The sequence below is a fragment of the Phalacrocorax carbo genome, chromosome 7 (genome assembly GCF_963921805.1).
Source record: "Phalacrocorax carbo chromosome 7, bPhaCar2.1, whole genome shotgun sequence".
Taxonomy (NCBI): Eukaryota; Metazoa; Chordata; class Aves; order Suliformes; family Phalacrocoracidae; genus Phalacrocorax; species Phalacrocorax carbo.
This window is the reverse complement of record NC_087519.1, coordinates 46457074-46481040: the sequence shown is the minus strand read 5'-3', so window position 1 is coordinate 46481040 and position 23967 is coordinate 46457074. Positions and strand designations below refer to the sequence as shown.

At 49.3% G+C, this 23967-nt stretch overlaps 1 protein-coding gene across 3 annotated transcripts in view; it reads right to left on the bottom strand.

Annotated features, from left to right (window-relative positions):
* Nucleotides 1–23967, bottom strand: part of KCNAB1 (potassium voltage-gated channel subfamily A regulatory beta subunit 1) — a 75919-nt gene that overhangs the window by 23269 nt on the left and 28683 nt on the right. For all 3 annotated transcript variants that reach the window (XM_064457863.1, XM_064457864.1, XM_064457865.1), the window contains exon 2: nt 3221–3264. In XM_064457863.1, coding sequence (XP_064313933.1) covers nt 3221–3264 — 44 coding nt within the window. The remainder of the gene's footprint in view (nt 1–3220; nt 3265–23967) is intronic.

Genomic DNA, 23967 nt, shown 5'->3' with positions numbered 1-23967 from the left:
CCCTCGCCCATCACGTTGTTCCCTCGCACTGAAAAGCAATTTCCCAGCTGGATATCCTCACCTTCGACAGAGGAATTTCTGTATTAAAACTGGATTTGGCTCCATTTCCATCACATCCCAGAGCCTAGCAAGGTGTGATTATTGCTGGGTTATTTGCTGATGCAAAATTCACCACTCGATAATGTCATTGCCAGCAGATGTGTCACCTCTGCAGGAAAAAAAAGGGTTCCTGGCTGAAAGCCAAAGCTTCGCCCCCTGCCAGTACAATTTATCCGTGGCTTGCTCCTGGCGAGGATGATGCCACATGGAGATCTGGCACGTGTGTCTGGTGCTCAGCCCTGCATGCTGCACGTATGTGGGTGCAGATCAGACCCCTTCACCATCGTCCTGGGCCAGGGGACTTTTGGGCTTGAGTTTCTCTTACATGCTGGGTTTGCAAAAAACTTTTTCTCCGGAGCAAAGCATCAAGGGGCAATGGCAGCAGCCAACCCCTTTCTGCTCACAAAACATCTATTTTTGTACCCAATTGCAAGCACAGGGTATCCTGCCAGTGGCTGCAGGAACTGCTCATTTGGGAAAGTTTCCTCTGTGCTTTTTTACATTGAATTGGATTTTGGGTTTTGGGATGACTGGTTTCATCCTGCTGCTGATTTCCTTGGAGTCAGGACTAATCACCTTGTTGGAGGCTGTCTCAATATTTTCTAAAAATCAACAGGCAGCCTCCACAGGCAGAATTTGCTCTGAATTAACTACAAGAAAAACGTGACCTTATTTTTTCCCCTGCATCGCAACTGCATTCCGGAGCCAGCATCACAGAAAGGGCCTTGTGCCAGCCCATGCATCTGCCCAGGGTTAGACTATTAAGATTCTTCAATTAAAGCCTTGCCTGGCCTTAGCTGACACAAGGGAGGAGGTGAAAGCCCAGCTTGGAGCAGGGCCCAGCACCAGGATGCTGCAGGAGCTGGGTCCCGGAGGAGCTCAGCCCAGCAGAATGGTCCCAGCTGCAGTGGGAGGTTCAGCGACCTGGGGGCGATGCTCGTGCCCTCAACCACCATCACAGCAACCCTTCCCAAATGTCTTTGCTTGTGAAACACTCTAACACGCCCCTCTGACCTTGTGTGCTCGCTCAACACTTTTCACACTGCAAGCAGCACCCAGCAAATGAATTAATTAGAGAGCCTGAACTGGGAGAAGCAGGACGTAATTAAAGGGTACGCTTTGCCTTAGCACTGCCTGCCTTTGATTTCTGTCCCGCTTCGTGTCTTTCTCCACTTACTTTTTCATACTACAGGATTAAGAACCTTGCTGAGGTTTTGGAAGGCTTTTAAAGACTGCTGAGTCTTCAGAAACTTTAGTAAACCTTAAATTAGATTTTCACGCTGCAGAGAGTTTAGGGAAACACATCTATCTTTTAGGGAACTGCAAAAGAGAAGCTATTTAGAAAAGTCATACAAGCCGGCACTCGAAGCAGACACCTGATGGATCTGCTGTGGGAGGGGAGGATGAGCTGTGCTGCAGAAGAAATACCTGTACATTCAAGAGAAGGTGGCAATTAAATTTCAGGCTTTCCAGTTCTCTTCTCCCTAATTCCTGCACACACCCCAAGGGCTGCAGGGCTCACTGCTTCTGGAACAGGCTGAGATACCTGGCTCCGAATTGATGCCTGGCAGCTCTCCCCGAGCCTTGTCCTTGCCCGGAGCAGCACGACAGCCACTTACTCCATCCTCAGCCCCCACTCAACCCGTGCAGCTGCACTCACAAAGGCTCAATATATTTAGATGTTGCTGCAGTTCTACATGCTTGAAATTAAAGAAAAGCTCTGCGAAACACTTTTTCCTGCTGCTACTTCCTTCCCATAGCTTTTCCACCACAACATCAGCTCTTGGTGAAACTGTAAGGATGATAAATAGAATCTTTGCACCAGATAAGACAACAACTCCTTTCAAAGCCTGGATCTATTTTAACCAGAAGAGCTCTTCTTGGTGGAATAGGCCTTATTTATATGACTTGTGATACAGGGTGACTTTCACATTTCACTCTATTTTAAAATCAAATCTCAAAGTGTGCTGGAAAAAATGGGCTAACCCCTCGGGCACCTGCCCTGTGAGCACAACCAGCACCAGATGGGGATGGAGCAGGGAGCTGGAAGGGGTGCCTATCGCCACAGCAGGCACCAAATGCAGACAGAGTCCAGGTCCTTGCCCACTCCTGCCTTCGCCCACTCGCCCCTGAGGCAGCAGCATGGAAGCTCAGCACACCCAACCACTTTCCTGAAGACATGCTGGTGCCTGCCCCCACCTCTGACCCCGGGGGAACAAGGACCCCCCTTTAACGTGGGGCTGGGGGGGTACTGGCTGAGCCAAGTGTCTAAACCTTGGGGGGGCTCTGTGCATCCTCAGGGGTTTCATGCTCCTGATGCACCAGCCTTGCACCATGGGAAGGTGCTCACAGGGAGAAAACCAGCCTTCTCCTTTCTAGAGTGTTGGTTTTTTAAATACATATATATGTACTTTTAAGCATTCTTCATGTGAATGGTTCTACTGCCATCAAAGAAACTACTCGCATGAGTAAAGCCATCAGAAGCTGTCCAGTCCATTGCACATACTCCTACCTGGCAGCTAAAGGCCAGCAGCAACATACTAAAGCCTGCAGGAACTGCTGCATCACTACAGGACCTGCAGGGCCAGCACAGATGTGCCACAGTGCTTATAGATGGCCTTTTTGTTAAAATAGTGATAAGATAAAATATTGATGAGATATTTTTTAGTTCTCAAATGGGTATGGAACAGAAATAACAAGGTACACACAGTGGATAAAATAAAATTAAAATCTGCCCACAGCCCAGGCAGATTGCCACGCCCCAAGACTGGAGCTCTGACCAAGTTCTTGGGGGCATTCACGGACATCTCAGGTCTCTGCAGGCTGTCCCTCATGGGGATCAGGCTGTATGAGATGGATTTTATGTCAGAAACCCTTGCACAGTTCCACTCGGGTACTATGGGTGGAAGGCATCACCTCACGCCATGAACAAGCAGCTCGGCTGATGCACAGAGTTGTTGTTAACACACGTAAGATCCTCTGCCGTGAGCCATCTGCAAGACTGAGCACAGGCTGGGCCTCCAAGAGAGCATACTTTTTTAACTGAAATACAAGAGCAGCTACCACTACTCCAGGGCAGTGTGTGGCTGCACTGAGTGTGGCGGCTACAGAGGTTACTCACCCAAGCCCAGGCACGAGACTCTCAGCCCAGATTTTCCGAGGTTTCTAGAAGGAAAAGAAAATAATTAGAAAACATTGTGTAAGGCCTCAAGGGACACACAACTCCAATAGCCTGGTGGGAAACCAGCAGCCAGAGAAGACGAAACCCTGCTTTTGTCCAAATCATCCATTCTTCTCTGAGAGGGGCATGTTCTCCCTCACTGGGGATGCCGGCTGCCCAGTTTGGAGAAGGGTGGATGCACTGCCATCACCTTTTGCCTCGCTAGGCTGTGGGAGAAACTCTGAGCACTCATGGGGCTGGAAGTAAACCCAAATATATTCAGATGTATCTCACATCTGATGTCATTTGGGGTCCCATGGATAAGGCACAGACATTCCGTTCACTTTTCATTGTTTGGTATTAATTGTAGTGACAATGATTGAAGTATTTGCCCTATTCAGCTTCACATTATTCTTATTCATCCTCAAAATTGTCAAAACATTCACATCCATCACAGCAAACCCCTGGTCCGGTTACCGCTGAGGCTCCCAAACTCGTGGATTCCCTGTGAACAAAACACCTCACGATTTCCCAGCCCAAGGGGAGGCAGCAGCTTGATCCCTAACACTGCCTGCTTTTCAACATGGTGAGATAAAGTTATCACCCTTCTCCCCACCTTCTCCCAGCCTTCTCCCAGAGCCAGGCTGGAGACAAGATAATTAGCCCTGAGGCCATGAAATGTGTCATACATTAAACCCCTACCCTAACTTAAACCTATCACTGCAGTACAAAATACCGTTTTAATTACACCCTCCTGCTTTAACCTTTAAGTTACAGCTGGATCCATGCAATTTTTTTGCCAGATCAAGGTATAATTTGGGGACCATCTATCTACCTTCCACTGCAGAGAGCTGTGAACAATCACTGCACTTTTTGCTATTCCTAATGAATTATTTAAAGCCAAATAATAAAAGACAAAAAAGCCCTGCTCACCCACGGTGAAAGGGGTCGGATAAACCACACGATATTAGTACAGGTCATGCCCTGCTCTTTCAGCTCCTTCTCTTTTTACATGCTTGATTTTGTGCGCATTTCAGGTATTTGCTCATAAGGCACAATTTCCCGCATGGAAGAGCAACCAGAGGCATCCCCGGGGTAACCAGGGGAGCCAGCCCGACTGGTGCAGGCAGTCCTTGGGGCAGGGGTGCTCACCCTCCCGCCCCTCCCCAGGGTCCCCTAATGCCACCGCTGTACCCAAAATTTAGTGCTGCTAGTGGGAATTTAAAACTTAAGGAGAGCCAGGGATTTGTCCTCGAGTAGATATTTTAAAAGCTAGAGCTGCGTTTCCAGCAGCACGAGCCCCAGGGCTCACAGCACAGTTGGGGCAGGCACTGACCTGATTTTTTTTTCTTTTCTATTTTTTCTTTTTCTTTTTTTTTTTAGTGAAAGCACAGCTGGACCCCTGCTTAATAAAACCCATCTCTGCACAGAATAGCACAAACGATGCCAGTCATCCCCTGCTCACTAGCACAAAGCATAACCCTCAGAAAGTTAAAAGGCAAATACCCGGCAGCTGCCTGTGTGCTCTGGACAGAGCTGCAACTCTTCTGGCAGGAAAAAGGAGCCCGGGCTTATGGGATTGGGATTTCCATGTTACTTCTGGAGACAGCCCACCCACTGCATAATGCTCTTTGGAGAAGTCAAGTGCTACTGTGCATTTCCAAACAATTTACATTTATTTTGTACATGAGTGTTTTTAAGTCCTGTTTCTCACTGAGCTGTACATTGCTTTTCAAAGTTGACATCTGTCTCTGTGCAGGCACATGTCTGTGAGGGCACAGCTTGGCCATGGAGCTGTATGTAGATATAAATATATATACACACACAGGTCCCCTTTTTATATACCCCTCTCTATATATGCATATGCAAATTCATAAATACATATATACACATATACATATAGTATAAGTGAAACCCTCTGGTGTTTGCATGCATTTATAGGGTACATCACTGCCCCCAGCAGCAGGGTGTGTCTCAGGGTCTCAGCCCAGGTACTCTCCCTGTCCTCCTTCCCCACAAGTCCCCTGTCCCCCTGTGCCACAAAGCCACACCAGGGCTCATTCACCCACACACTGGGGACCTGGCGGGTAAAGCGCACACACACAGAGGAACCTGGTTTTGCTCCAGAAAGCAATAACCAGCTCTCTCCAGAGTCTGGTTCACTAACAAATCTGGGCAGAAATATTGTGTTTGAATTTCCAAACCTGTCTTTGCCATTTACTTAGCGTACATGTGACCTGGGTACTTGGAAAACTTTATATCTATAGTAAAGAACCAACGCCAAAAATGCCAAGTCTTTGCAGTGCAAGATCCCTCTTGCTAAATGAGCGCCAAAGCTGGGCAGCAGCTCAGGAGGAGGTTGCCTGAGCCCACGGTCCAGCGTGGAGAGCATTGCCAGGTCACGGGCCCCGGCTACTCCCATTGTTTTCAGCCCTTGTTTGCCTGTGAGCAAACACAACTCAGCTGCGTGCTCTAATTAACAGCCAGGCAGCCTGAAAACAAAGCGGCCACATCAACACATGGAGCCACAGAACCAGCTAAAAACTTGGCCTGCTCGGGATGGCTCGCCTCCCAGTGCAGACCCTGTGCTGCTTAAAAGCACGCGGCCGCTGATGTGGTTACTGGGCCTGTGGCAGAGCGGTAATTTGTCTGAAATAGCAACAGCTCTTGAGATGTGGTTCTTCTCGCCCCCCCTGAAAAAAACAAACAAACAAAACCCCAACACCTCCCCCAAAACCTAAAAAAAAAAAAACAAAAAACACCCCCCCACACCAAGAAAAGAAAAATAAATGTATGTATACATTTACATCTATTTTGCAGCTTCCAGGTGTATGTATATGTGTAGATATATTACACACACACGTATATATACACACAGACAAGCATGCCCAGAAGCTGCAAAATCCCCAGGTAAAATCAATGGTTGGTTTCTAAGTAACCTGACAGTAAAAGCCCCTTGTGTTTCCATTGCACTAATTCCCAAGTCTGAGACAATTAACCAGCTCAGTCCCCGCAGCTGAGCTGGCAGCAGCCCATGCAAAGCACCGAGGACAGCTGTGCTGGCAGCAGTGGCTAGGGTAGCAATCAGGATGGCAAGACGAGCAAACCCTGACTCTGATAAAGCCAAAGGTGCCCGCTCGTCATCAGCTGTTCTGGCTGTGCACGGGCTGAGCATCTTCCCTGGGCAAAGATGATGGAGTGCCTGTGGGTATCAGGAAAGAGCACTGCTGAACAGCTGTGGTTCCTTTTCACAGGGAACCCTGCCATGCGCAGGGTGCAGGGGCTCCATAGGGATGGCATGAAATGGGGGGATCAGCCAGGAAGGGAGGGGGAACGTCTGCCATCACCCCCCCAAGCAGTTGCGGACAGCTTGGGTTTTACTGGGCCAGTGGTGGAAGCTCTCAGCAATGTTTTCAAAGCCAGAAATGATCTTTTATAGAAATCCAAAATAATTGTATGAACTGGCTATCGCTGAGCTGGCACTCATGTGGTTTCCCTGGGGGATGCTGGAGCACCTGGCAGTGCTGTACGGAGGCCATTGCCGCGGCAACCCAAGGCCCATCTCACCCACCACCCCGCTCAGGCTGGATCCTGCGAGGCTCTCTGCACAAACCCATGGCTGTGCTGCACGGGACGCGGTGGCTGGGCAAAGCCATGTCCCACCGCAGCGCTTGGATCCAGGGGTCCATGGAGGAATGGGGAAGATGGTGTTTTCATGCACCTTTTTAATCTTAGTAATTATCGGTCAGTGCATTGGCATTATGGGCCTGGTCATCTGTCTTTATTCGGCACTTTCTAATGCCAGGTGGGGAGGAGATGGGGTTCCCCCATGGATAGCCACAAGCATCGGCAAGCGGTGGTGCCTGACATCCCGCTTGCATGGCAGCCAGCGCCAGCAGTGCTATTCACTGACATTAAATGAAGTCCTGTTCATGTCATTCCACCTCTGAGCCCCGACATTTCCTGCACAGAGCATGCAGCCCAGCCTGCATCTCAGATACCTGGCACCTACGCTGCTCCTGGAGGCTTATGCTGATGCTATTTAATCACTCTTTCAAGACGAGAAAAAAAAAAAAAAGCTCTTTTCAAACTGGAAGTCAGCACTGCTGAGGAATGAAGTAGCCATTAAAGAGGACATTGCAAGAGCCTCAAGTCTCTCAGGATCGCTTTGCCTAACCTAGAAGCAGCTGATTAAAAATCAGCTCTCTTATACATACTTTTTTTTTTTTCTCCATTAGCACAGCTATCTTGCTTCTCCTCTCACTGATATTCAGCTTCCTCTGCACTTTGCAGGAGCGGAGCGATTGCACCGCTGCCCACAAATCACTGCCCAACCCAGCCACGTGCAGAGAAGCACCAAGAGTTTTATCTGCTGCTTTGCCCAGCTGCCTGCTGCCTGGGTGACCTGCAGCTGCGCAGCTCGGCACAGCCTGATCCAGGACCCCGTCCCTCTGGCTGCAGCTTGCGTGGCACCTTCCACACTGCTTCTAGGTGCCAATCTGAAACTACCTTCATTTTCTTTATCCCAAACTTGCACCAAGAGCAAGACCCGAAAGTATTCAACACCTTGCTCCCGAATTCTTTAAAAACAAAGCCTGAAGCTAAGCGGTCCCACGCTGGTGTGCTGCCCAATCCCAGGCTATGGCAGAGCGGAGCCAAAGACAGGTGAGCCTGGCCACTGGAGAAGTCCCCCAGGGGGATGGGGAAAGGTGCATGGAAGTGGGAGCAGTTCCCGCTCTATGAAGGATGTGGGGGTTTTTGTGGGCAGCCCCACTCAGCATGCCCATGGCAGGAGCTGTGCAAACCTCACTGAAAGCACCTGGCTCACAGAAACCTTTAATTAGGACATTTATAGCCACACTCAACATGCTGAAGACCACAGGACACTAACTTATTTTGTGAAGGGAAGGTATGCACCACACTGTTTCTGCCTTTTGTAGCTCTATGAAAGATGTATTTTAATTTTAATTCTTTCCAGTTTCCTTCTTCAGGGAGCAGGTATTGCCCTGTCACAGTGCCTGGGACCAAACAGCCCAGGGGACAGCAAAAGGCATGGGGACGCAAAGCCCCCGCCAGCAGCCCAGCCTTGTATGCTGGTTTAACATAGCTCTTCTTTTCTGCCATAAGACAAAGGTGATATTTTCCCTGCCTGCATAGCTGGGAGTCTGAACTAACACAACTGTCCCCACAGCACTGGCAGCTTCGCCAGATTGCGCTGGGTTAACGAGCGCACGAGAGGAATGCCTGATTCATTGAAAACACAGCTTGCAAATCAGGGATGTTGTTAAAAATACACTGAGATACCAAAACAGTGTGCATGGAGAGGCAATATTTCTCTTGACTAGGCTTTTCCAAGCAGAGGGCACATCCATTTCCCAAGGAAATGTGGGTTCTTGGTGGTGTTTAAGAGGCAGCGATGCGGGGAGATATGCTCCGAGACACCGGCAGCGTTATCCATATACCGGCAGGCTCCAGGAACGGCTGCTGCTGCTAAATGCCAGCAAACTCCACACAAACAACCATGCAGTGTGTGTGAATGGCCTCAGCGGGGAAAAGGCTGGGAAGAAGGCGTTAGCATAGTGCCTGCCAGGGCCAGGAGCCCGCAGCCGGCAGGGAATGGCACCTTCTCGCTGGTAAGGAGCGACTCGAGCAGCGGGACCCAAATGGGCGGCACAGCCACAGGGCTGGTTGCCAACCCCTCTGCCACTTGGCAGGTCTTCACCAAGAATATCAAGTTTTTGTTTTCTCTTGCTAATGAAGAGAGTTGCACATACGCTGCACCTGCTTCTTCATCATCCTCCTCCATCATCCTCAGGCTCAGCGATGCAGCCCCCAGTGCTGTAGGGATTTTTGCCTGGGCTGAACTTGCATTTTTTGCCTGGTGGCCTGGCAGGCAGTGGTCCAGCTGAGCAGGCAGCAGGTCAGTAGGTGAAGGGGTTATTTCAGCTGCACAGAGACCTGGAAAATCTGTGCTCAACTGCTCGCACCTCTTCCCAGTCTGCAGCAAAAAGCAGAGCCTCTGCCTGGGCAGCAGTTATTGGGTCCCCGTGACTCAAAGGCATGAAGAGCTCTCAGCTTCACTTCAGTGACTAATTCTCATTCCCATTTCCTTGTTTCCAGCAAATGCACCACTCCTTATCTCTGGCTCCAGCCCTGGCTGGGGACCCTGTGTGGCTCCCTGTGTCCCACCACAGCTGCTCATTTATAAATGGAGAGAAAAAAACACAACCAAAACCCACCAGATGGCTTAGTTTTTAAGCATGGGGGAAACTATACTTATAAAATATACTTTGGTTCAGACCCAGCTGCAATGCTGAATAAGCCCAAGTTAATGATTTTGCTAGAAACAAGTAGCTGAACAAGACAGGTGCTTACAGGCTGACACCAGCCAGTGCAGGGACGTGGGGACCAGCCACTGCAAGCACAGCCTGGATCCAGCCCTATCTACATGCTCAGGTCTGCAAAAGCCTTCAGTTCCCCAAAGCAAGGGGAGGTGGAGAAAGAATGCATTTCACTTGTTACCCACTTTACTATGCACAAAGTTATGGGCAAAAGCAAGGAAAAATTCTAGGTAGAGAAATGTATTATATTTGAACGGTGCGTAAGAGTAGCTTATTACGTGTCTGGGAAGCCAGGGTTTGACATGCCTGAGAAAGACCAAGATGGCAACTTTTGACTTCAAGAGCTCTTTGGTTTAACGTCAGGAAGTCAAAAAGCAACACGAAGGGAAAAGAGGGGACTAACATGCTATGCAGAAGGGTAATAACAGCAATGAGAGATATCTGGGATAAAGCCTGAGAGTAAAAATGCAGGGAAGAGGTTACAGTTTTTCAAGTCTCAGGAACAAACAAGGGTGAAATCCATTCCCAGGGGATTTTTCCTTGCTATGTGGCCACACAGGAAGATTAGATTGTGTCTGAAACATAAAATCTGGTTAATGAATATTTGTCAATGAAAAGTGAGAATAATTTGACCGTGTAGCAATTTTAAACCCATTTAACTCCTTCTCAGGAAGGATATTTGATGGGAATAACATCCTAGAGTATTGCTAGTTACCTGCAAGTCTTAAATCATTCTTCTAATGGCAAAGAAAGAAGACATACAAATCAGTTGGAAAGTTTTCCCCTAGTGCAGGTTTTACTTTTAAAAACCTTATTCAAGCTACCCTGCAACCCTCCTAACCACCCCATGAAGTAGCAGCGCCCCAGGGCATGCACAAGCATCACTTCATCATAATACAAGCAAGCATTAATTGTACAGAATGCCTCTATAGAAGTAAATTTGGAACTTGCTACAGGTTGGGTTTCAGGGGCTCCCGCTGAGCTTGCAGAAACAGGCACATGGCAGCTCAGGCTGAGCATGAAAAGGGACACAAAGGACAAAGCCACAACACCCTAATGGCAGGGTTTTTTTTCCCCCCATTTTCTAACACATAAGAGCTACGCTTATCTTGCAAAATCCAACCCAGCAGAGGTTCAGGTGCAGCCCAGGGCGTACTGTGCCGTTCCCCTGGTGCAGACACAGCCCTTTCTGGCTGTCTGCAGTGATTGCCCTGCTCACAGGAGCCTCCAGCTCCCCCTTTCAGACACGCTCCACTGTGAGGAAGTTTCTGCAGTGTTTAACCAAAGCTTTTTATTTCCTCAGTTCCACTCCATTACACTGTTAGGAAAGCCTTTTCACTGGAACAGCTATTTGCAAGCCTCTTCCAGATCTCCTCTGTTTAAGCCAGCTTTTAAAGTAACACTAAACCATTTCTCGCTGAAAAACAGCCTTTCCCTGGGATGCTGCTGTCCCAATTAACTCACAGGGTACGTGGGGGGTGGCCAATTATAATCCCATGGTTGTTAAGGGCTCCCCTCACCAAGCTGAGGAAAACCTTTTCAGGTGGAATTGTACGTAGATGAGAAGCACACAGGCCTTGCCTTAAACCAGCGGTGCCCAGTCTAGCCCCTGCCTAAACCTCATTTAACATGGTACAGCAGCGAGGATTGCAAAAGACCTGAAAAATTCCCCAGTCCTCATTTAGCCTCTTGCACTCACCCAATGCCTCCTTAATGGCTTTTATATTAACTTTTAGTTTAATTATTTCCTTGGAAGAGTAAGTGCTGACCGTGCAGAGCTGAACAAGACCAAAAGGGGTATATAATTTATATATATAAATATATATATATATCTTGCAGGCAGCAAGACCCACACAAGCCTGCACAGCGCTACCCCATGCCCTCCTGCCTGCTTTTCCAAGCCAGGTTACAGGCAGCATCACAAGGCTGACCTGGCTCTCCTCACAGCAAAGTCTTGCTATCAGGGTTGGGGAAGAGGAGAGTTTTAGGAGGAATGTAAACGGGGGGTGGGTGGGATGAGCCTGGAGCAGAGAGCTCCCAGGAGGAGCAGGAATGGTGATCCTGGGGAGCTGTGAGAAGCAAGAGGAAATCCAGAAATCAGTGGGGTCGTGGGGATCCTGGGGAGGATGAGGCTCAGCTCTGATAGAAGAGAGAAGATTTGGTAAAAAAAACCACTGTAGTGACATTTTAATAAACACTGATAAGGCAATGCATAACAGCACAGCCCTGCACCCCTCACAACACCCCCAGACCTCATACCCCTCCAGTGTTGGCAGAGGGGAAGGTTCCTGTTTTGTGGCAAAGCACCTCAGTGTCCCCTGGGACAAGCAGTAGCTGAACCCACCCCAAGCCAGGCTGTGTGAACCCAGGCAGCTGCAGGACAGGCTTTAATAAAGTGCCTAATTCAGCTCTTGCATTTGAAGCCCCACATTTGCTTGGGTGCCAGGTGCCTCCCACAAGCACTGGGGTAGAGGGCCCCCCACAAAACCGTGCACAGACACCCCCAGGTCCTCCTACACCACTGGTAGGGCTCCCATCCCCAGCAGCAAAGCATTACTGCAGGCCACAGTCAGGTGTGCCACCAGCACCACGGCACACCACCACCTGGTCAGGTCTGGGGGATTTTCAGAGCTGACAGTCTCTTTAATTAAAAGAAAAGGGGGAGAAGGCAGGGGAGGAAACATGTCTACAAAGCAGCCCATGCCATATGGCTGGAGTGGTATTTGTCTCCTGTGGTACAGGGCAGAAAGTGATTGTAATTATTCGCTTTTAATTAATTCTAATGTAGGGGAATCGGGAAGAGAGTGCATGAACAGCAGTGAACACTGCAGCACTAGAGGCAGCTGTAACACGAGGCTGCAGGGAACCACAACCAGCCACCAAGCTCAGCCCACATGCCCAGGCAGCACTCAGCACCCCTTGCTCACCACTGGCAAGTGCATTCCGCATCCCTCCAGAGCCACACCCAGCAAGGGGGATCCCCCCAAACCATACAGACCCGACTCCCCAGGTACCCCAACAGGAGAGAACACCTACCCCAGCACCCAGCCCTGGTGCAGAGCAAACCCATTTCCCCTTGCACTTCAACAAGCAGTAGGGAAAGGTAATTCCCTTCTTTAAGGCACCCTTCACCATTAATTCTCCAGCCCCACGACAGCATCATACAGGTACCAGACACTTCCCATTACACACAACTGGAAGAGGAGCAGCAACCTGATACCTGTCACAAACCCCCCTGCATGAGAACACAACCAACTGAACCAGCACCTACCATCCTCCCGGCAGGCATTTACCGCCTGAGCCACCTGTGCTGCTTAATCAACTCATTAACCTACAAGTGGTTCCTCCTATTGTTAAGGAACAAAGCAATTACAAGAAAATACATCCTTGTTACCCAGGTGGGAGATTTGCTTTGCTGCTGCCTTCCATCGTTTGGAGGGGGTAGAGTTTGGGTTTGGTCACTTCCATTAACGCACACACACAGATCAGGCCAAATCTTCCCTTCCCGGTGCTGGGCAGGGCTTGCATACCATCAGATGTCTGCACCTGCATTGACCTCTGCCTCCATAAACCCACTGTGTCCCTGTTGGTTTGCAGAAAGGGACTTGGCTCCCGTTCAATCCAAAACCGTCTGCCTCCACTTACGGGGTAAACTTCACCTGGTGTCTGACACCAGGCTGAGCTTACCTGCTGCATTGTGCTTTAGCAAAGTTAAAGGTGATCCCAGCTGGGATCCCAGCCGGCATCAGCTCTGCATGCTGACAGCCCACCCCACCCTGCATCCAGCCAGCCTGGAAATATCTTCAAAATAGCCTCGTGTTTTGTGGAGGCTAAAAACAAAGAGTTTAAGGTTTTAAAACAGTAAGTGGCAACTGGGTGCTTGGAAGACAAAGCTGCTGAGCACCTTTGCTTTCAGTCTGAGGTGCGCTGAGCAAACCCTGCTTTAAGCTTATCTACTTCCCGTATTCCCATCTGTACAGTGGGATCAGGATAATCATCCTATCTGCCTGTCTATCCACCCATCTATCTGTCTGTCTATCTATCTACCTACCTACTTACCTATCAGAAATGAGAGAGTGAGAGGTTTTTCTAAGGAAAAAACATAAGTTTTAAATAAAATCTCTGCAATAACACATACAATGACTAAAACATTTTCGACTCCACACCCACAGAAGAATCATCAGGCTTAGAAGAGCTCGACAGAAATCAGATAATGCTGTTTTTCACTTGTTCCAGTCCCAATTTCATTGCTCTGTGTTGGTGGTTTTGCCCACAGGAGCCAACCCCTACCAGAAATACAAAACCGAGGAAACAGATCCTGCACGGGTCAGTCCTCCCGAAGCAGCCCCAGTAGCAGGTGACCCCCAGGACCCCATTTTACAAGCCCCCAGGGGCTTCCAGGGAGGGAGGGTGCGTGGGGGTCCCAGGTCTGCGGGGGCATTGCTCACCCCCGTACGGGGTACCCCCAGCTCCCGCTGCCCACGCCACTGTGCCCACGGCCACGCCAACGGCCTCGGCACGAGGTAGGTGTGTGGGAGGCAAAACCCAGCGGTCCCCAGGCATTTCTAAGTATTCTGGCATGTGAAAAACATGCGGAGAGCAATAGATGGGGGGAAGGAGGCAGGAGGGGAGAGAGGAGATTTGAACAGAGCAGAGGGAATCAGGAAGGGCACAAAACCAGCCCCTGGAAGAAGCATCGGCATCTTCGGGAGCAGAGACCTGACTGCAGGTGTCCTCATGGACATCTTCCACCTCCACCACCAGAAAGGAGGGGTTGGCCACCCCAAGCATGGCGCAGCCCTCCTTGCCTGCCTGCACACACCCTCATGGCTGGGGGGTGAGGCCCAAGACGGTGATGCAGCCCCTCCACCCATTTTATTAAGCAAAACTGGGGAAACCATGACAAGGTTTTCCTGCACATAAATTGCAGACAGTTTGGTTTATTGCTACAAAAATGTAAAAAAAAAGTCACTGTTCCTGAAGCTGGTTGTGGGAAAACAACGTTGCTTAGAAACATCCCCATTAGTGCTCCAGAACTGTTCCTTTCTGCACAGAAAATGAATAAAATATGTAATTTGTTCCCTGAAATAAAGAGGCTGTTTCAAGTAACAACAAAAAACTGACTAAAGTAGAGACCCTTTCCAATTGCCCTCTCCTGCTGCAGCACATCCAACATCCTTCACCTGTGACCTGCAGAGTGGGGAACAACAAAGTGTAATCCCAGGCTTGGGAGCCATGCTTGGCCTTAGCGCTTCTGTTTGCTTCGTACTGTACAAAACTGTCACTGGTTTGGCTGCTTCACACATTAATGAACCCTCCATATCACACCCTGCTTCTTTCCCCCTTCAAATGCCAGAGAGAGCTAGCCTGCACCCCTTGAGCAAAGGGAGCTGGTGGCAATTGCAGACCCTGTGCCCATCTCCTGCATTAAAATAGGCAATGAGGGGCAGCTGTGGCTCCCCGAATTTCCCCGCTTGTACCCAGCAAGTAGGGGTTTGACCCCCCATCCCTGCTCTGTGAGGAAGGGGCTATCTCTCACACCAGGAGAACATTTGTGGAGTCCCCAGGACATGGGGTGCCCTCTACAAACCAGCACGATATGGCAGGGAGGGAAAAGGACAGGCAGAGAGAGGCCATCCCCCTTCTGCGCGGTCAAGCTTTCGTCGCCACCATCACCGAGCCTTTCCAGAGCCTTCCTGGTGCAAACTGCTGGAAGTTTTGGGTGACATGTCTTGGATGCTCCCAAAGCTGTGACGTTGGAGACACCTACCCCTACAGCAAGACTGCATCTGCAGGGCTTTTGCTCCTCTGAACATCTCCCAAGACACACACAGAGACAACTCCATAGCCTGGCAATGCCAAACCAGAGAGCAGCGCGGATATGGTACAGCTCAGGCTTAGCAAAGACACTCCATATTTCTGAGCGCTCTAAGAAAACACACTGTCTCCTGGTCTCCTCACAAGTTTCTAAGGTGACCTGTCAGCATCTGCTCAGGCTCTGGAGGTCCCTGCCTCCCCAGGGGAAGATACATACTGCTTCACCAAAGGGTTCTCAGCTCCTCCTAACATCTCAGAGACAAGTAAATGCTATTTGTCACGATTCATCAGGCTGCAACAGCCCCCAGTGTGGCTTACTCTTGCTGTGAACTGAGGGTGAGGCAACATGGAAGTGTTAATTCTCTTCTTTAATTAAACTTGGGTGGTTTCCTGCTTTTAAGACTGAATTTCATTTTGCTCATCATCTCAAAAAGACCTGCAGATTTTAGACAAGCAGTTGCTGCCCCTCAGCAAGCTCCGATGGCAGGAGGTTGCCTCTAAGTGGTGTGGGTGGGAAGAGAGAAAAATAATGGTTTCTGTCTCCCATTTTGCGAACAAAACACTTCACAACACGCACAGCAGTTTCCACTAAATTACCACCCGTATTAGCAGTAATTGCAGTGATGCAGAATCGCAGCTTTCCACTGTTTTATGTATTCTAAACCCATTTACTTGTGCAGAAATAACAATGTGAGGGAGGTCTGTGTGCCGCTGGGACACCTGCACATCCTGAGCAAGCTTTGGTTACAGGCAGGTGCAAATCACTGTACCCCACTTCATTTTCTTTTTTTTCATTTTGCCAGCTGAGCATGAGCCAGCAGTGCCCAGGTGGCCTGGAAGTTTGTGTCAGCACTGGTGTGGCCAGCAGGAGCCGGGCAGTGACGGTGCCCCTGTGCTCGGCCCTGGCGAGGCCCCACCTCGAATGCTGGGCTCAGGTTTGGGCCCCTTGGGACAAGAAGGACATTGAGGTGCTGGAGCGTGTCCAGAGAAGGGCAGCGGGGCTGGGGCAGGGTCTGGAGAACAAGTGTGCTGGGGGGCGGCTGAGGGGGCTGGGGGGGTTTAGCCTGGAGAAGAGGAGGCTGAGGGGAGACCTTATCGCTCTCTAAAACTACCTGAAAGGAGGCTGTAGTGAGGTCGGTGTTGGTCTCTTCTGCAAAGGTACTAGTGATAGGATGAGAGGAAACGGCCTCAAACTGCATCAGGGGAGGTTTAGATTGGATGTTAGGAAATATCACTTCACTGAAAGAGTGGTCAGGCACTGGAACAGGCTGCCCAGAGAGGTGGGGGAGTCACCGTCCCTGGGGGTATTTAAAGGTTGCGTAGACATGGCTCTAAGGCACATGGTTTAGTGGTGGTCTTGGCAGTGCTAGGACTTGATGATCTTAAAGGTTTTTTCCAACCTAAACAATTGTATTATTCTATGATTTTGGGTAATGCTGCAAAAATCAGCGCAATGCCTCACCAGCCACATTTGCTGTTTCTGTTGATGCTTTCAACTGCCTGCCAAGTCCGCAACACATTCTACCTAGAAAATGGTTTATAAGAGGATAGGGTTTAAAATCTTAGTCCTTGGAATGCAAGAAAGGTGATTTTTAACCAAAACCCTACTGAGTATCTTTCCTTACTCTAATACAAACTACCTTCTTGTTTGTCCCACAGAAATGTTCCTGATGTCTAAATGGAAGTTGTTTCACCCTAATACGAGTTGAAAGGCTACCTGAGCTGCCCTGTATGGGCATGTCGGAGCAGCATGGAGGCTCCTGGCAGCACTTGTGCATCCCAGCGGTGGCAAAGGGAGACAGGGGGCAGTTATGGAGCTTCCTCTGGGAAAAACACCTTTTGCAGTGCCAGGCAGGCTAGAGGCAAGCTCAGCCCTGCTGCCACAGCCAGGGCAGGCCAGACGCAGGTGCTTTTGCCACCACCCACCAGAGACACCCCTGGCCAAGACAGACCTATAGTGTCCGGCTATGCCCATGGTGCCCCACCATGCCCAAGCCCAGCAGCTTGCAGCCGTGGGACCTTCAAAGGCTCAGACCAAGGCACAACATCTGAGCAAAGGCTCCATGCGAGGGCAAGAGTCAAGGACAGCTTCAAGCCGTAAAGCTGCAGCAAAGACAGAGATACTTCTGGCTCTGATGTAGTACTGACATTTATGCAAAGCATCAAATCTCAGGAAATTTTTAACTCTATTTTCATATTATAAGAAGCATAGATGAACATGCAGAGCTGTAGCCGCAGCTGTACCAGCATAGATGGCCCAACAGATACCTGAGTGAGCTTAAAACACAGATATATATCCTTGGTTGAGCACATATACTCTTAAATTTGCTTTAATGTTCAATCTTACACTTGCAGTGTTCAACTATGCTTATGCTTGCTGCGTTGCAAACCACTTTATAATCTTTTCTACCTAAGATGTTATAAAAATAAAATAGGATTTGATTCGTATCACACATGTGTGCAGTAGCATGGTGAAGGTGCACCAGGAGGAACGCTGCTTTTCTAAGCTGTTTCAGGGTAGAAGTGGATGGATGACTCTGTCCCAGGCCCTCTGAGAATCTTCCTTCCCACCCAGGTTTCTGCAGCATCATGACAGGGTGGCTGCCCTGTGTTCCCCACCGCAGTAAAACAGGGTCTGGGGCAGTTGGCGACTATCCCCACCGCTGCAGCAGTGATGTTAAGTATTAGGTCAATGATACAAAATAGGAAAAAAACCCCTGTTACTAGTGGAATAGCTGCAGGGGCAAAGCAGGATGGCTGTTGATGAGCTGAAAAACAATAGCAGCAAAGCCAGGAGGTAGGTCCTGGGCAATGGAAGCCCTGGCTTGGCAGCAGGAGGGGCAGCCAGCCCAGGCGCGGATGGTGTGAGGGGCGAAGCAGGTGCCTAAATGGCATCTGTCCCCTGTTTCTTGGCTCGCTTCACACTTTCCAACTCATCTCCCTTACTCGTAGGGCCACCGGGTGCGTAGGTGGTCGCTTCAGCTGAAATTCCCCAGAATTTTTTTTGGCTGCATCCTCAGAAAAGTTGCAGATGACGCATTAAAATGTAGATAAGGCAAAATAGATGGGCTGCAGCCAAGCGCAGGGGCTGCCGCGCGTGGCTCTGGCAGACGTGCCGGCGTGCTCAGCCTCCCCACGCGGGATCCATGCTATGAATGAGGCTCCCGCATGCGACGCTCCTGCCCACTCCCTCCCTCCCGCCCAAGCTCCCGGTGAGCCTGGCCAAGAGGCAGTCTGCCGGGCGGCTGGGTGCTGGCACCGGAGCGGAGCCGCTCGCCGCCCCGGGCTGCAGCTGGCCCCCGGGGACACATGCTGCCCGGGCAGCCTCTTGCCTGGCAGATGGGACAGAAATGGTGGAGAGTTTGCTGTGACTGCAGCAGCTGGACATCTTTATTCCCAGAGCTTCCCTGGCCGGGAGAGCAGGGTGGGGACGCTGGAGGGGGGGGCAGAGCTAGCACTGGCGTTCCCAGGGGAATAGCTTCACCAGGGGGGCCCCGATTCCAGCAACAGCATCTTGGAAAGGTGCACAGCCCACGGCTCTCCTGCCCCCACCATGTTTCATCAGCTCTGGGACCCAAGGAAAAAAGAGACAAAAAGAAAAATATTTGTCATTCTGCAGTGATGCTTTTAAAGTGCAGAATTTCAAATGTCTGAGGGAATTATATTATCCTTGTAAAAAAAATATATCTTGTGCTTCCTAAAGGATTTGAATGAATCAAGTTATTTCCAGAAATAAGAGATGATCAAGGAGCTAACATCTGTGCACAGGTTAATCCACTGCTTCCCCCAAACCCCCTTCAGCAGTACCGAACCCCACGGTGCTACAGGTCTCAGAGGGCTGGGCAAAGACCCAGCAAACCTGGAACATGTGCCTAGCCCTGTTATGATGCCCAGGTTGACTCCACTTTATTCATGTAGGAAATTATTAAGCAAATCATACCTGTGTGTAGGGTGCTGACTGTACTGTCACTAGACAGCACATCCCATAGGGTCATAAATAATAGATGCCAGTTTCTCTCATTTCGGTACTACTCTAGACTGAAAGAGGCAAAATGAAAAATTTAAACCCCCATCACTGTTTTTTCCTTCCCCATCCATTGACCCACCGTGGAAAGTATTAGTCACTAAGCTGAAGTGATTGAATAAGCTGTAACTGGAAAACACATATTTTCTCCACAGGCAGGAGAGGCTAATTCTGGCAAAATCACAAGACCAACCAACAGGAAGGAATCTGAGCAGCCCTGGACAAATGCTGGGTGCTCAGCACAGCTATAAGTAGGTTTGGCCCCTCTGCAGCTGGGAGCATCCCACAGCGGGGTCAGAGCCTTTCACTCTGGAAGGGCAATTTATTCTTGCAGAAATATTTAGGTAAAAACCATTTGCATGAAATAAGCAGGCTGAGGCAGACCTTCATAGAGGTGAGATGACTGTGAAAAATAACTGAATTTTTGTTTTAATTGCTGTGTGGGACTTTTACCTCTTCAGAGAGACAGGACATTTTTGACAGATTTTACGTACTTCTGAAATCGGTTGCAGTACAGTTTCGCAGCCGGTGCAGCTGAAGCTGCGACTAGGCAGTACTTGTTTTTTACTGTCAAATGTAATGCCAACAGGAGCATATAGGTATGCCATAAAAGTTTTATAATTTCATACCCAAAATATTTCTGAAGCCTTGTTGTTAACATACAGGGCACATTTTTTATGATGACTTGCACAACCCCTTCGCAAGCAGCGTGCAGCCTGGGTGTACGCGCAGGCAATCCTAACAGCCTCAGCCCAGCTATCACCTCCCTTGTGCCCTTTCTGTGCAAGGAGGCCATCTTATTTATTGAATCTGAGGTTCTCCAGATGCATTGCATCCAGCTGAATTTAAGCTGCCGGCAGGCCCTGCAATAAACTCTCATACAATTGTTGCACACTTTAAGCAAAAACTAGGTATCAAGCGCACACAAGCTCTTTGGGAGCTGCTATAGGCAAGGCACCAGGACCTCGTTGGGTGCCACTTACAAAGGGCCTCCAGAAACTTTGGGACCTTGTTTTTCAATATGCTGCTTCTGCTTCTCAAGCCCTATGTCCCATCGATTATTTCTGTTTGTTCTCCAAGCAGTGCTTTGTCACAAAATAGCTCCCAAAACTCTTTAGCGTTGTGCCTGCAGAGTCCTTACCAAGCACCCAGGCACCCTGGGGAAAGGCATCTTGGATGCCAGGCACTGCTCCCCACTTCCATCCACCTGCCAGGAGGCTTTATTGGGCTAGAAAAATAGTTTGAGGAACTTTTCCAATACATTCGGATACCATGAGGAGCAAGTTTTGGTTTGCTGACGGGACAATGCTGCATCTCCCACAGGGGAGGCTGCTGTGGGGAAGAGCGAGGGCATCGCTGCAGGACAGCAGAGCTCTGTGTCCCACCAGCCACCCGGAGTGACCCAGCAGACGGCAGACAGGGCACAGCCTGCTCCAAAAGGCTGCAATCTCTCCTACATCCCAGGGCCACCTCGTTCTCACAGGGGCTGCTGTATTCCTTCATCCTCTCTGCCTCCTCCGGAGCAGTATACAGTGAGCACAACAGCAGAGGGCACGGACAGAAAACAGCTTTGGATCAGCTTCTAAAATGTGTTTGTTCAGGAGCAAACACCTTTGAGCCTCTTCAGAGGCGCCCACCCAACACAGCTCTGACTCCTGCAGAGGGATGGGAAGCATCACCTGGACCGCGCCGAAGAACAGGGGTGGGATAAGGGACATGGTAGCCAAATCCTTCTGTGCACTAGCAAGACCCATCAAAACTATCTACTGACTTTACATCAAGTATCCACCCACCACAAAGCACCACCAGAACTTGGTTGGTTTGATATTTTCCGAATACTGAAACATGTGGAAGATTTGCGGGAGCAGGAGCTGTAGAAACATCTCCACGGAGCCATCCCTCTCCTGCCACACTGCTCAGCACGCGCTGAACCCCAGGCAAAGGGGACATGTCCACTGACTTGTAGCAGGGAAAATGTCACCGCAGCTTTAACCTCTGGGCTCACGCCAAGTCGCATGCAGAGAGCTTTCCTTCCTTACTGAGAATAAATTTCTTAACAAACATGTTCTACAGATGGTGTTTTATAACGTTAATCTAAAATAAAAATAAGCATGCTCAAAATTCAGATTGGGTTTTGCCAAAGGAGCCATGCTAAAATAATACATTTTAAATATCTTAAACTATGCACTTCACGAGTAATTAAATTAGTAGTGTTTCTGCATTACATCTTTTCTTCCATCCATTTAAGCATTAGATTAATGTTGTCATGCAGATTTTAAATGGAAAATATCACGCTGTGGGGAATGGTTCAGGATGAGCAGGTGGAGCAGGGTGAGTTTTAGCAGCCAGTCGGTCAGGAACCTGCTTCAGCCACCGCTGCGAGCCAGGAGCTGCCACATGCTGCTTCATGGCAGGGGGACAAGCACCAGCTGCCACTGCCCCGGGAGAGCGGACGCCAGCCCTGGGCGGCACAGGGAGCAGCAGTGCTGTGATGGGGACAGCCACCCAGGCTGCTCCTGTGCCCCTGCACCACTGCCCTGTGCCCTGCACGGCTTGGCCGCTGGCGAGCTTCAAGAGGCTGTGCAGCTCATCGCCAGAATACGATTGCATTATTTAAAAGCTTCCTTAAGATATCATCATTTTGCTTCTGCTTAACAAAACCGACATGAAATGCGTGCTCTTTAAAACACCATTTGTCCTTGAATTCAATCTTGTTCTCCTTAGCTCATCGCTCTCCCTTGGGATTAAAGTGAGGGGGGGTGGGGAATTGATGGGGACCAAGCCCTGGCTTGTTGTTGTGTCCCCCCCAGTGTCCTCCAGTGCCACCAGCACCACAGGACAGCATTCCTGTCCCCAGTGTCATGCAGAGGCCAGGACAGGCAACCCGGCATCCCCAGACCTTACTCCATGGGGAGTGGAGGACACGGTGCTGAGGGATGAGAAACACCTTGCACGCCATGCTCCCCAGGGAACTGGGGACTGTCACGGTGTAGCTGGGTGGAGACGATGTCAAATGCTGACACCTGTGCTCTGGGTAACTGTCCCTGCTCTGTGCTAATGCACGAGCCAGCGCCGCTCCGACTGGCTGCATATTTCTCCCTGCGCTAGCCCTCGCTGGAGGAGATATAATTAAGCTGGTGGACAGATGTTTTCAGAATGCCTGATCAGTTAGAAATATTTTTATGAAGAATATTGGAACACTTGGAAATAACACTAAAAATCCATTTCTCAATTGGCTAAAGCTGATGGAGGAGGTTCTCGTTCTGGGTGGGTCTCCAGCAGAGAGAGGGGATAATGAGAAACTCTGAGCAGAAGATATCCTTTCTGTGCACCCAGGTGAGCAGAGAGCAGGGCAGAGCCTGCAGGCGCAGGTCCCACAGCCTGCGGCCTGGCAAGCAGCACACCCAGCGCTGGGCATTGCTCCTCCAGCAGCAAAGCCACCAGCGGAGAGCTGGGAAGCAGCCATGCTCAACCAGGCAGGCACCACCTGGCCACTATGATTTAAAAAAAAAAAAAAGATTACTTTGCTCTATCTGAAACCTGGAGGAGGAGGTACGTTCTCAGTGCTTACATTCAGCGAGACGTCTGCAAAGTCTTCATTTGCCGAAGTCAGGGAGTGAGTATACCTTTGACTAACTCCATGCTGTATCTTCAGAGTTTACATGGTAAGTAAATGTGTGTTCAGATCTAAAGCTCACTTTTCCTACAGTGGTTTTAGCATTGCGATGTTAAACATGGCTTTTGCATCAATGTAATGAGATAAGAAAAATCCATACCACACCGAACCCACAGCCTTACTTAGCAGCTACAAACTCCTGGAGATCCATTAGGAATTTGAAAGCAGCACAAATCGGCACAGATTTTGCTTTCTCAACTGGTTCCTTTTTCTCCTTCTTTGAGTTATTCCTGCCTTCTTTGTAGCCATTATAGGCTACAGTCCTAGGGGGAAAACACATTGTGAATTCAGTGTAAATCCATTCTGTTCACTGGATTGGTCTTAATTTACAGCAATAAAATGAAGATTAGATGATGAGCCATAAAAATCAATCTGATGTGGAGAGCTACTGAAATAATGTGCAATTTTATATCAAAATAATTGTGCCATTTGCATGTGAGTGCTTAAAACTGCTCGTAATTGCAGCAAGACTTAAATAAACCATGGATTCCTAAATATATGAGGTAGTGATTATGGTTAGTGCTTATAGTATGACACAAGAAGAAAGAAGACTTAAGTCCTGAAATACTGCAAAGAAATTTTTCTTCTGTTTCCAAACTAATCTTGGAGTCCAAACTGACCCATGTGTTTTTCCAAACCTGGCAGGTTGAAAGTTTGCTTTTGACTCCTGTAAGCCCACATTACACTGGCTATAAAGCCAGGCATGTTGCATGGGATCTGCATACAAAGCGTGCTTTACAATGCAATTCTAGCGTTAATAATACCACGCTTCTACATCTGAAATCTGCACTGTAATAAAAGTAGTGCAATTTTTGCTTCTAGCCCACGGGTCATCTGGAGTGTGTTCAAA